The sequence below is a fragment of the Taudactylus pleione genome, unplaced genomic scaffold, assembly GCF_031769625.1.
Source record: "Taudactylus pleione unplaced genomic scaffold, aTauple2 ptg000093l, whole genome shotgun sequence".
Taxonomy (NCBI): domain Eukaryota; kingdom Metazoa; phylum Chordata; class Amphibia; order Anura; family Myobatrachidae; genus Taudactylus; species Taudactylus pleione.
Genome location: NW_028284495.1, coordinates 41,320,086 through 41,334,565, shown reverse-complemented (window position 1 = coordinate 41,334,565; position 14,480 = coordinate 41,320,086). Strand labels below are relative to the sequence as shown.

General features: G+C 39.8%; 1 protein-coding gene across 8 annotated transcripts in view; it reads left to right on the top strand.

Moving 5' to 3' along the window:
• SPIRE1 (spire type actin nucleation factor 1) overlaps positions 1–14,480 on the top strand; it is a 204,623-nt gene that overhangs the window by 24,927 nt on the left and 165,216 nt on the right. For all 8 annotated transcript variants that reach the window (XM_088469713.1, XM_088469712.1, XM_088469715.1 and 5 more), the window contains exon 2: positions 4,642–4,676. In XM_088469713.1, coding sequence (XP_088325839.1) covers positions 4,642–4,676 — 35 coding nt within the window. The remainder of the gene's footprint in view (positions 1–4,641; positions 4,677–14,480) is intronic.

Genomic DNA, 14,480 nt, shown 5'->3' with positions numbered 1-14,480 from the left:
TTGAGAAAAAACGCTATTTTTACTATTTTTGGGACAAATAATATTTTGAGGGTTTTTTTTAATTGACATACACACAATGGGGTTGATCCAATTAGCTGTGAAGTGGCTCACCCCATGAGTAATTGCGGCTATATGCAGCGGCACCTGGCTCCTCATGGCTAATTGGCTAAATATTTATCCTGTGCTAAAGTTCCTTAAGGACAATAGCCCGGTTTTCATATACTCCATATAGACATCAATATAATAAGCGAGAAAATGTGTGTCTGTGTGTGTGTCCTTTATGCACTGCCAGAGTTTTGTACCTAGCTCCACCAAATTTGGCATGGTGGAGTAGTTTGAACAGGATTAGGTTTTTGCCTAGACTTGAACTTCATCAGGGCCACACACTGTCACACAATCCCATAAAACCGAGACACTCTTAAATTACACAGGTTCTGGAGTTGAAGGGCTGCCTTCATACACACATTGTCACACTCTGGCAGGCTCATGAGCAGCTCAGCACTCGATACACTCAGACTGTGGCAGACAGCATAATCTACAATTTTTTATCCTGGTAAATCTCAGCATATGGAGATTATAAATCGCAGGGGAGATAGATCACACAGTGCCACTGTGGGCGGGCCCCCTTCTGTCCACGAACGTGACTCCAGTCCTGGCATCCCCTGATGGCAGCTAAGCTAGACATGGTCTTCAATGTTATTCTGCTGAGTGACTTCAGGTGGTGATTCAGCTGCGGACACAGTGACAATGATCACGCAGATATTCGATTATCGGGAATTTGTGCATGCGCCTGACCCGTACTGGGCATGTGTAGTACGGGTCTGCGATCCCACACGCAGACCGGCAGCAGACTGTCAGTGATTGACAGTCTGCTGCCGTTTCTGACCGGGGGGTGACTGCCTCTGTTTCCCAAAATGGAGGTGAGTCGCCGCCGTTGGTTGGGAGAAGGACAGCTCAGATCAGTAATGCATGCAGGAGGTGTGATGCATTACCATATCATGTTAGCAGCTGCGATAGCATATCCATTCTCTGTTCTGCAGTGATTTCTAAAAAGTGATTTTGGAAGCTATACTACTTTCTGTTCTGTACGTCAGTTTGCTCCTGATATACCCCATTCCAAACGGTATGAGAATACGCTGCCTGCACTGTCATTTACTCCTAATATGTTTCGTTATCCAGGTTATACAGCTCTGCATAGGAAATGGTGGTTCTCTGCACTTATACAGCTCTGCATTGCTTAGTTCTTTAGACTTGACCTCAGAATCCTGAGCAGCATATAGTTATAAAGATGTCTGCTGCTGTCATTTCAAAGACTTTGCTATATAAATGGAAGTTATGAACTGATTGGTTGCTTTGCACAACTTCTCCACTTTGTCTCTCTTCAAGGCTTGATACATCTCGCCCTTTAGAATTTTGAAGAAGTACTTAGAGAGTATGGAAAATATAAGGAAATATAACTGCTCCTTTTGTTTGTGTTTTTTGTTTGAGTGTTAAGGCTAGAACAGCAGACTCAAACAAGAGTTCTATGTTAGATAGCTACCTGCATATAATGTTCTACTCTCAGAAGTGTTTGAATTATTGGTGATTAATGCTTATTCTACATGGGCAGTGTTGACCTTAGGCGCATGTGCAGCAAGAGCTTTATCCGCAGAACTGTGCAAAGAAACATCCCGCAGTCTGCCGTCATTAGCAAATGATCTCTGGTCTCCTCTGCTCTTACCAGTTTCCTTTGTTGACTGCTAGGGGTAAATTTACTAAAGTGAGAGTTTTTAGAAGTGAGTTTTAAAAGTGATGTTGCCCATAGCAACCAATCAGATTCTAGCTATTATCTTCTAGAAGGTGCTAGTTAAATGTGAAGTAGAATCTGATTGGTTGCTATGGGCAGCATCACTTTTAAAACTCACTTCTAAAAACTCTCACTTTAGTAAATTTACCCCATAGAGTGCATCAGGCTTCTTATATGTAACTTTATAACTGAAATATTTAAAATTAGGGGGACTAAATATTTTTTCTTATTTTTCTAATATATCTCTTCCTCCGCAATTCCCACAACATACCAATCACCACTCACTAATTCCCATATGTCAACCATGCAGGAAAAGAGTGCAAGCATCACAATCACAAGGTCCTATTTGCAAGGTAATTTGCATATATGCAAATTATCTTGCCCACAATGCATAGTTTGTTCTCGATGCCCTCTTTTCCTGTGTTGTTGACACATAGAAATAAATCAACAGTGCTTTGCATGTAGTAAGTGTTATAACTGGAAAATGTGTGTGTATATATATATATATATATATATATATATATATATATATATTCGTTATAGTTTGTCTCCCTATTTTTACAGGCGTGTAAATTAAACTACCCCCAGTGTAAATTTTGACTATTTATTTTTTCCTCAGTTTCAGGAATTGGCCATGATCCTAATGGATTGTGGTTAGTCCCATGTTGGGAATAGGACATTATCATTATAGACTGTCTTTATTCTTATGTGGGAGATTGGATATGACCTATATGGGCTAACTTCCCAGTGAATTATAGGGTGGACTGTAACTATCAGTTGTTAAAAAGCATAATCCGGTATAGCCAGCCCAATTTGAATATATGTAAATTATTTTACCCATATTGCATTTTGTTTGATGCAATGTTGTCACTGTTTTCCTGTGTTTTTTTTTTTTTTTGGCATAAATTAATAAATAGTGGTTTGCAATAGAGTAAATTCTATAAAAGATATATATATATTAAAAAGATAAATAAAAAAAATATTCTCCCTATTTCTACAGGTGTATGAATCAAACTACCCCGTTGTTTTTTTTGCCAGTAGGAACAGTCATTGGAAGGGCGCGCCAGTCCCTTAGTTTACCAGGGGCACTTGGACCCCTAGCTACACCCCTGATAGCCTGTAACATAACAGTTAGGAGCTGAGTGGCTGGTAGTTTATCACTTTACATTTTATCACTTTCCAGAGCTTAGCACATCTCTTATATATCCACCTATTGCAGTAGGCTCAACATCACTAATTTTCCTGTGTACCTCTCTGGGTATGAGGAAACACTAGCAATGATGAGGGCTATTATATGCTATTCTGGAATGACACATCATGGCCGAGCCATTCATTGAATCGCCCCTGAGCAATGCTTTGTAATGTTTAACAGACTGTTTTTTCCATTGATGATTTTTGATTTTTTTTTTAACGTCAAAATACTGATATTTTACGTCTTGTATATATAAATTCTCATCTAAGCTTTTACCCATTGTTCCCAGGAGAGCACAGCAATACACAACCAGTTTTTATCCTTTGCAATTGGCCAGTGGCTTCACTTTCATATTTTTTTTTATCATCTTCTACAGTTGATGCATGGAAGATTATTCTGATTATTAGCAACCATTTTAGGAGCCTATGTCACATAATTCCAGACGACTTGTTGTTCCACTCTGTGAGACCTTATATCTATATCCATACTTAGTGTGTTAAAAGCCTTCTTCAAGGTTATTACAGTAAAACTAAGCTTTCAGTTTATCTATGTGGCTTATCAGCAAATGTAAGTGGATATCTATTATCAAACGGAGCGATTCAGACTCAGTCATGCCTCGTGATTACGTCTGACATGTCATTTTACTCCATTTATTTCTGGCATGCATGGTCAGTCAGACAGTAGAAACAGCCACTCCTCTAATGGGTCAATATGGCTTACAGCATTTGAAACTGTAGCATACAGTAAGTGTGGTACATTCTTGTCAAATACTCTGATTGATTAAGTGTATTGCTTCATGCTCTTATGGCATATTCATTTATATGAGGGATAGCTGTAGGATGAAGCAAACTGTTTGATATATTAACCAAGATCATTGGTCCTCTGTTTAATAAAATGTGTGTGTTTTTTTTTAAATAAATTTTTATAAACTACAGCAATTTTTCATTTTAAATTAAAAAAGTGTTTACCTCCCCATCCTATTTTATATATTGTAATTTTCTTTTTCTATTTAGCACAATGAAGGTTGTGACTTGACCCACTTTGCTCCATCACTGTAACCATTTATTCTAAGGTGTTTCATTAGTGTAGCTTTTAGCAAACAAAAAATAAAAAAAATAATAAATATATATATATATATATATATATATATATTTTTATATGCATGTGCACACATTCTCACGTATATATAATATTGAAACCACTGACAGGTGAGGTGAATAACATTGATCATCTCATTACAATGGCACCTGTTAAGGGGTGGGATATATTGGGCAGCAAGTGACCGCTTTAGTTCTTGAAGTTGATTGTGTTGGAATCGAGGGAAAAATGGACAAGCGTAAGGATCTGAACGAAAAGGGCCAAATTGTACTCCCTAGATGACTGGGTCAGAGCATCTCCAAAATGGCAGGTCTTGTGGGGTGTTAGCAGTATGCAGTGGTTAATACCTACCAAAGTGATCCAAGAAAGGACAACCGGTGAACCTGGCGACAGGGTCATTGGTGTACAGTCTGTTTAGTTATTGGGCCAGTTTAGTTGATGGTGACAATTTTATGACTGTCTTCTAAATCTACTAGACAATAAATATTTCTGTATTTGCAGCCACACAGACATCATTAATGTACTGCATTTTAAGTCTAATTATGTTCTGGCTCTTTTCTTTTAGGTGGTTCCACTGACTCCAGGTGTACAGAGACAGAGGTGAGCGTTGTTTTCCAACCTCTATGATCTTTGCAAAGTCAAAATAATTCAGTATAATTACTGTGCATTAAGCATAAGGTCCCATACTTTTTTAAATACACATTTAGTAAATTTTATAAAGCACTTTTCACCTGAGACATTGTGAACAAATATTAAAAAGTAGTTAAAAGGTGATTGCAAAGTATCAAGGACAGACAACATAAGAGGGAACCAATGTGAGCATTGAGCGGGGGGTATAACACGTGTTCCTCTGAATGGTCTATGCTTTCAAAATGTTCAAAAATCAAATTGAAATGTAATTTCTATAAGTGGTTATCAGGAGCTTTAGGGATGTACTGTATGTACGGTATTGAGTGAATTTGCCTCTGAAATTCTCTGTTCCTCCATGCAGACAATCCACAATGTTAGGCCAAGCTTTTTTCTATAGTCTAGCAACCTCCAGGTAGCTAGGCAACATGCTGGGAATTAATTTGAGGGTAGTCTCACGCATTATTTTGTAACAAAGTGATACAACGGTCAGATAGGTCAGAATCAGGCAATTGAGCCAAGCAGAAGTTGTCTCTCCATACAGATGATGCCATTGGGTAAGTCCACCTCATATGCATGACCTCGCCTACATCTGTGCTACCTCCATATGGGGAGGTAGATGCAAATCCAATGGAGGTTTTAGTGCAATATTCTTTTAGTCCAAATAATTGAGTGCTTCACTATATTGTAAAGCTTCTCCTATATATTTGATTTACACAGTGGCATTAATAAGGGCATACAATGTTTATTGTTGGTTACTTATTTTACTAGTGTTGATACTCCCTTTCCAGGAAGTTAGAAATGTATTCACAAATTTTAGATTATTTCAGCATATAAATAAACATTTTGGGAAATTTGCTAAGTATAGGTTCCTGATGTATTGATCCTGATTAATTAAACGGTATGATAGCAGAAACTTTCCATCTCATGAAGTTATTAAATGTAACATAGCGGTCCCTGTAATTTGAATAGATTTTGCAGTCTTCTCCTCTGTTAGATAGAATTGTTCATGAGAAGAACAAATCGTCCACCTTCTAAGCGTGACCTGAGTTAAATATCTAACCAGTCTGATTGAGTTTTCCGCATGGTGACTCTTATACGATGTGAAAACAAACGGAAGAATGATCAGACAAAAAAATTAAGTGAAAATCAATCTGTAAATCAGTGTCTAGAAGGGAGTTCCCTTTAATCATAATATTTGTTGAGATGTTTTAAATTTATCATGTTACTTAAAGATGTAGAGATATATTAAATCCACACACACACACCTGTTAGTATGCTGCCATTGTCATGAATTAAAGAACTGTTACAGCAGCATGTTTTCTGTTTTGTCCTCATTCACCTGAAGTTTGACACTGTCTGTGACCTGACTTCTGCAGACTTTGGTACAAAAATTTTTGAGGGGAGGGATGAGGGGGTTCGATGGGTTCCAATTACCCTTCTTAAAGTTATGTTCTTTGCACTGACTCCTGTCCTCCATAAAGGTCGGTCATCACGCAGCTTCGGTTTTGGTCTATCCTTGCATTTACACAGTGACTATTTGCATAGAATTGTATAAGTGTTTAAATTGGTCATTATTACGCATGCTCAATAGTTTATATTCTGATTTTATTAGAAAGCTGCCATAGAGTCACTGTGCTCTATTACAACTATTACATTTTAGGACTGGTGATTGGAGGTGTGATGCTGGTGTTGTAGATCGAGTAAGGCGGGTGGGTCACTTGGTAAACCATCATGGCTGGGATCTGCTTGAAGCACAATAACTTACTGGCTTTCCTGCCCTTAAGAGAAGTTCTAACCACTGTTTGTTCTTAAAGTCACCAGATTGCCACTCATTGCTGATCATGTAGCAAGAAATGACATTTACCTAGTTTACTGTTTGTGAACATTTTACTCAAGGAAATAATTGCATTTCATTGGTGGAATTTGGTTTTGATACCACAACTAGTAGTCGCCATGGTAACTTTCATTTGGCAACCTGCTTGATGATCCCTTGCACGCACCTAAATCGGCAATCTACAACTACTATGACACACATATATATAAACTATTTATGGCCACTATATTATAAAAATATAATATACTAAATTTTAACATGAATGCTGTTACAAGTAGTTAAACTGTAAAGTAAAATGTATACCCTGGATCTAGGTTGCTGTGCTGTGAATTTGAAGAAAGTGTTCATGTGTATGTTTAATTCTTAGTGGCACATTGAACTGCTGTTCAACTCCCTGGCTGTCAGTAGTGTTGCTCTGAGGGAAGTGATGAGCTAGGATCATTGCAAGTAAATACAGTGAGGCAGTAGCAGTTGGAATGCTAATAATTACCAGGGATCTCATTGAAAGTCTCTCTCCTTGGGGCACCTCTTACATATAATGTGCCTGCGCTCACCACTCCGGTTACTCACCATAACGTACTACTTCTGGGCTGCTATATGGTTGTTTTTTTTTCCACCTGCTGGTATTTTTAACATATGTGTCTTGCTGGGCACGTACCTGGCTATTTATTTATTTCAACAATATATTTCACTGTAATTTAATTAGAACTAGAAATTCTACTGGAAAATACAGCACTGATATGCATTTGGGCTACTTGGGATAAAATGCATACTTACCTAGCAGTAGGGGGATAAAGAAATATATTACAAATCTCTTGTTTAATTGTTTAGTAGATGAAAGTAGCGAGCAGCAAAATAAGTGCTTTATCAATGGCCCATACTGTGCGTATAATGGGATTAATAAGAGAGAAAGTAGAATTAAAAAAACAAACTGTAAAATTATGGAAATATTAACCCCTGATTAAAAATATTCCATACTTGGTAGAAATTATATAGAGACAATAAGAAACTGCTCTGCCGGGTACCTCAGCCTACCTGGAGGGGAGTCTTTAGTGACTCTCCTCTACAGTCTGTAAGTATACAGCAGCAGGCACCTGGAATCATTCAAATGGAAACAACTAGAACGATATGCACTCCTTTTGGACTGGAATGATTCTGTATGGAGCCTAGACTCTATAACAAGCACTAACTCCCTTCTGGGATTAGCAGTTCTTTCTGTGATTTTGGCAGTTTTCCTGTCATATATGCAGATATTTCTGTGAAACTACTAACTTTCTAGGTTAGACTTGCAATTCTCTTTAAGGGATTGATAGCTCTGATCTTTGCCTATAGTCTCACTATTCTTCTCTCTACTGTGCTATGTCTCCTAATGACTACTACTAACTCTGGCAGGCCATAGTGAAGTTAGTATGCTGTATCCCCTATCTGCTCCTTTAGAGGAGACGACTGTCACAGCAATGTCTACCTCCTCTCTGGCCATGCTCCTGTGCTTCCCCTCTTCTATCTTTTGCTGTGATGCCTCTTACGCTTTTGTGTGCCCTGCCCTCATTTCCCCTTCCTCTCCCTGGGCATGCCAAGAAGTGTTGTCTCCAGGGGTTGGGTACGGGATGCCCGACTGGGTTAGGATACCAACACCTGTCGGTCAGTATCCCAACCCCCCCTCTCCCTACCCCTAACCCTCCTACCCTGCTGCCTAAGCTTATTCCCTCCCCCCCATAGTGCCTAAACCTAACCCCCCCCCCTAGTGCCTAAACTTAACCTCCCCCCCCCCCTTAGTGCTTAACACTCCCCCCTAGTCCCTAACCCCAGTACCTACCGCCGAGATGCCAGCACCGGTATTCTGACTGGTGCCGGCATCCCGACAGCCTGGATTATAACTACATCCCGAGTACAGAGAGCTTTGGTGGGATATGGCTTTAGTTCTTTCTTGGTATAATAGTACTTATTTGACCTAGTGTTCAGTTTGCCTGATCAATAGATTTGTTCCTTTTTTTTTTTTTTGTACCTTCCGATGTACGATTGTGTAACTGAAGCCCAGTTCATGTTGATGATGATCAATTTACTACAATCCTACTTGACAATTAAAACAACAATTTGGTGTCCTCACTTGTTTCTATAACTTTTTTATATAATGTTTATAAAGACCAAATGCTCATCTTCACCCAGCTGACTAGTAGTATTGTAGTCACATTTGCATTGCGTGCTTCAGAGCTCGCACACAGGACCATTTTAGAACAATGCTAACTATAAATGTAGATAAAAGCCTTACAAATTGGTGTGTTCCTTGTTTTAATAGACCTATCAAAGCAATACCTGGCAAATAAGTTCCAGTAGAATATTTCCCTATTTTTAACAGGAGTTTAAAGCTTCTGAAAACTGAATTCAAAGTAAATGCAGTGTGAAGCAAATGCTTGTCAGAAAGTATATACGCAAAGGTCCTGTTTCTCCAATTATTGCTTGGACTGTTGTCTTCAAATTGTGTTTATAGCACTTTAAGAAAATGTGTTAAATGTTTTAAAATCTTGCCCTTGTATGCAGTGTGTTAGAAGTATATAAAAGGTGAACTAGAAACCTTATGCAACGTTCAGTGCGTATCCCAAAAAGGAAGAGCTCTACCAAACTCCCGGCGCTAATATATTGAAATGATAAAATCATCATTGGTGATAAGCAGCAAGTGCTTAGGAGTTTGGTGTGAACTCCAATAGAAAAATGTGCTCAAGAAAACAAAACACTGCGCTGTATTCATGGCTGACTATGAAATCAATCATGCATCAAAAAATGTCAATAGACTGGAATATAATAAATGTAAATATATTTTACTTATAGATGAAAATATGGCATAAACAATAATAATAAACACAAACAAACAATAAAAACAGTACATATAAATGAGTTTGGAAAATTGGGTACAATAGTGCAAGGTTAATTCATCTGCTGAGCAGTATAAATGCGATATCTATGTAACTAATAATAAGCATGAATGTAGGGATTCAGGGCATGATTCAGAGCCGGACGCTCTGACCAGAGCGCTCGCTCTGAATCAGGGCCCTCCTACCTAAAATTGGAGCGGCCTCCTGGCCGCTCACATAGCTGTGGGTGACCACCCACAGCTTATGCGAACGGCCAAAATGATATAGCTGTGGAAGACCACCCACAGCTTATGCGAGCGGGCAAAATGATGGTCGCGATGGTGAAGACCATCGCGACCATCAGGCTTGCGACGAGACCCTGCGGTAGGGTCTCGCTGCCGCAAGCCCAGGAGTGCTTTTGGCTCTATCAGAGCCAAAAGCACTCCCACTGACATCATTAGTGAGGTCAGTGGGCCGGACCCAGACAGTAGGCGTTCTCATGGGAACGCCTCCGTCTGGGCAGCAACGCCCCCGGCACGCCCACCAAAGGGGGCGTGCTGTCACTCACCATCGACAGCACGCCCCCTTTGGTGCGAGAGCCATAGCGACGGCTGGCCGTTGCTATGCGGGTCTCGCGCATGCGCACGACGGAGCTCCCTCCGTCGTGCGCATGAGTACTAGGGCACCATCGACCAGCTTGCGAGCGCTCAGCGCTCGCGAGCGTGTCTGAATCAGGCCCTCAGTTCCAAATGAATTGTGGATATACCAGTAGTATTGATATTGGTAGCAATTTTGACTGAATGTATCTTTGTGGAGAAGAGTCAATTGTTATTAAAGATAAAACGTTTTAAACATTCATGTTGGTTAAAAGGTAATTGTAGCTGTTTTCTTTATTTGTACCTGTGTGGAGAATTGAGTCTCAATATACTGTGCGTCCCAGCGTGAGTAGAGAGCTCCATTCAGCTGCACTGGTGGTGAGCGGGACCTCTGGATAAGTGTTGCGGTATCCCCGTAAGAGTGCTTTCAGTGCGTGTAAAAATAGAAAAGCACTCTGCACTTTATGGCTGTATTTGAACAGCTATTTCTTGATTATTTGCTCTCTTAACCTGACTTCTACAAATGATGTGAACCACAGGTAAAACTGGCCTTAGTTACACTGTTCTGCTCATGTTACAGTCAGTTGCCCTGATACTGAAACTTTGTGTCCAGTGTAGAATAGATCCATTACCATTTTACAGCATCCCTGTAATGGTGCATACACACGGTCAGATAAAAAGGACAATCTAAACGATAACGATATAATTTGATCGTTCATATAGTCTTTTTTTTTTTTTTTAGCCCACTCAAACGACCATCGATGTGTGGGTACGGATGGTCGATATCAACCATCGCCCATGCATGCCAACCTGGTCGATATCAACCAAGTTAGCCTGTTTACTATAAGGCGTTGATCGCGGGTCCTAGGAAACAGGCTAACCTGGTCGTTATAGTAGTTTGGAGGTTGGTGCATGTGCTGGATGTTCGATATCGCACATGCAGGATGATCAAACAATGATATCTGATCGTTGTCTGATCGTCCTGTGTGTATGGGCCTTTTCATTGATGTTTACAGCCTCTGGGGGAAATGATTTGTGTGTAGAGCCCTATTATGGAACTAGTAGAAGCAATTGTAACTTTGATCTGTGTGACTGAGGTGGGCAGATGAGTACAGTACAATTTGTTTTGGTTGGACCTACCCCTGGATACAGTCTGTTGGAGCTTCCATCTATGAATGTTCCTGTCGCCAAGGACTGCTCTTTTGGGAATGCACCTTAAGGATCTCCGATAAGCTCATATTGTATTTCTTTTATGTACAGGCAAACTTTTTATATAGGATTTAAATTGTCAATACTGTATCAAACTGGTGATTCTATATTAATTTGAGGTACATGAAGAAGTATACTATTCCCGGAGAGGTTCTTCGATGAGAGAGTGTGGGAGGAAACCCTGACTCTACTTACTTGCATGAATAATTTGCTTTTAAGGTACAAAAGCCAATTTTATAGTTTCACCTTCACACATCCCTGTTGTGTTTTATATCACATCAATGCACTATGGTTGGCGCCCCTCTTTTCTTTTTTCTAAAATTGTAACTTTGTCTATAATTATAGAATTGTTAGAACCACAGGTGTAGACTTAAGGACCAGCTACTTCTCACGTGGTGAGCTATATGCCTCCTGCTAGCGAGTCAGTGGCACAATTTCTTAATTTGTCTGCGCTCTTGAAGCCAAAACTTGTAACATAGTCTACAAAGATGCATTACGATAAAAAACAAATATCCATTTAGACTCCTGCCTATATGATTAAACTGTTTCATGAGAAGTTTCATTATTATATAGAAATGCACCAAAAGCATATTATTTGTTTGTAAAACAAAAAGGAACTACATAAATGTACACTTAGGAATTCCTAAATACAACTAACACACCTAAAATAATAATAATGAAAAATTTCACCAACGCCAGCAAAGCCATGGGCAACAGCTAGTCTCTTATAAGTGTGAGGATTCCTTTGCGTTTACTTGAGTGTTATTTAAAGCTATATATTATTCCTAGGGTAAACTGCGCAACACTCGCTTAGCTTGGAGCCCAGATAAGTGTTCTTAATAATTTATGGAAGTTTTCTGCAAGTAGGCTGGCCGATAAAAAACTTGCAACTGGGATCACCTGTTGAAATCCATTAATGCTAACATGGGCACACCAGTTGTTCTAGTGTGTGTTTTAGGTATATTTTGTCATATGATTACCTCTTAGTATATGTAGAGATTCCTGAGAGAGTTTCTCTTCTGCACCAGCAATGGTTAAGCTTCCTCTCTCCTACTCTCCAGGAATGTGTTGCCAATGTCAAGGCTTCCCATGTAGAATTAACCCAAGTAATGTGGGGCCAATATGGTATCATCACTGGGCAATCTTAATGTGTCTGTCCACTAGCAGACATGAAAACGAGTGCACGATTACGACATTGTCAGTCTGTGATGAGCCTGCACGGAACGAGTAGTCGTTCAGTGCAGGCTCATCAATCGTCAGTAAACATGCTCAAGCTGACGTTATTGTCAGGTTGTCCAGCATGTTTGTAAGATGATAGAAGATCGATGTCTAAATGACCAGCGGGCACGCACATCGCTGGTCGTTTTAGACATTTTTGCAAACGATTTATGAACGTTTGTGATCGTTCAATCGCTCAACTTAATCGTCTAGTGCATCGTTTTTCAACCACTGTGCCGTGAGCGGTTGTCAAGCGTGCCGTGAGGTCAGTTAAGTCAGAGCTGACTTTACTTGCACTGCTGGCCCGAGCAGTTTTGTGCTCTTCTGGGAGGCTTGGGAACGCCTGGGCCGTGATCTGTGGAGATGTGGCGGCATTACATAGGTCACGCACGCCGCGTTGCACTCCCGCCTGCACACTGCTCCCAGCTCTGCACTGTGTGCTCAGTCACTGAGTGTGACTGAGAAACCCTAGCCGATGAGGGACAGGACAGGGATGACAGTGAGCCTTCTCAGCTGGTTATTTAATTTTTTTCCTCTAGGGAGCAATGTGATTGTTTTTTTTTCTGTGGGGGGCCAATGTGTGTATGTTTGTTTTCTTTCTGTGGGGACCATTTTGTATTTTTCTGTGGGGCCCAATGTCTGTTCTTTTTCCTGTGTGGGGCCAATTTGTGTGTGTTTTTTTTTTTTTGGGGGGGGGGTTCCCGTGGGGGACTGATGGTGTGCCTTAGCAATTTTAAAATCTTGTTCGGTGTGCCGCAAGCTTAGAAAGGTTGAAAATCACTGGTCTAGTGGCTGGACTCCTTTTGGATTGATCTTGCATTCAAGGAAGTAAAACCGTGCAGTGCATCCAGTTCTTCAGCATATTAGACATTGTTTTTGTTAAGGAGCATTTACATTAAGTGTTCATAAAGCTTATCATTTTGCTTCAAATTATAGAATGCTTGTGGACCAATCTGCTGCCATCTCTTAGGCCAATGGTTCCCAAACTTTTTGGAGTCACGGTGCCTTAGAGTATCAGCATTGTTTTCACGGCACCCCTAAGCCAAACGTTTGTTATTGAGAAATTCAGAAAAAATGTAGTGAAGTAAATGGTGCTGACCTGTCATTCTTAGGCTCAGTTATGTGGTGGTGGGCAGGTTTGCGCTTCTGTTTGGCCACATATTTAAATTACATTGACCATAAAGAATTTGATTTGGTGCTGGACCACCAACCTGAGGCACCCCTGCAAGTGTCCCGAGGCACCCCAGGGCGGCGCACAATTTGGGAACCACTGGATTAGGGCACTGTATGCTAAGGAATGGCATAAGAGTAACATAAATACACAAATCGCTGAAAGGAAAAAAACCTTTATTAAACAGTTTTTGTTATAAAGTTGAATACCAAATGGTTAATGCATGATGACAGGCTAATTATGAAGTAGGAACGTCATTTCCATCAGCAGGACAATAACATTTCCAGGTGAAGTATGAGAGTTGATATTGCCTGGCTCAAGGCAGCCCTACCTGACCGTTCACATGCTATAACAATACAGTATCATTGTGACCTTGAAATACTGCCAGAGAAAAGTAAACACTTGTGAGAGAGCTCTTTACTTTATTGTTACTATATTAAATGGGATCCAGAGAATGCAACACATTTATTGTTCTTAAAAGTACAATACAGGTTGAGTCTCCCATATCCAAAATGCTCGGGACCAGGGGTATTTTGGATATCGGAATATTCCGTATTTTGGAATATTTGCATAAAATAATGAAATATCTTGGGAATGGGACCCAAATCTAAACACAGAATGCATTTGTTTTATTTACACCTTATACACATAGCCTTAAGTTCATTTTATACTATATTTTGAATAATTTTGTGCATCAAAAAAGTTTGTGTACATACATGAAATTCATTTATGTTTCAGATACACCTTATACACACAGCCTGAAGTTTTTTTTTTAATAATATATTTTTAATAATTTGTGCCTTAGACAAAGTTTGTGTATATTGAACCATCAGAAAGCAAAGGTTTCACTTTCTCAGTCATGCGAAAAATATTCCGTATTTGGATATGGGAGACTCA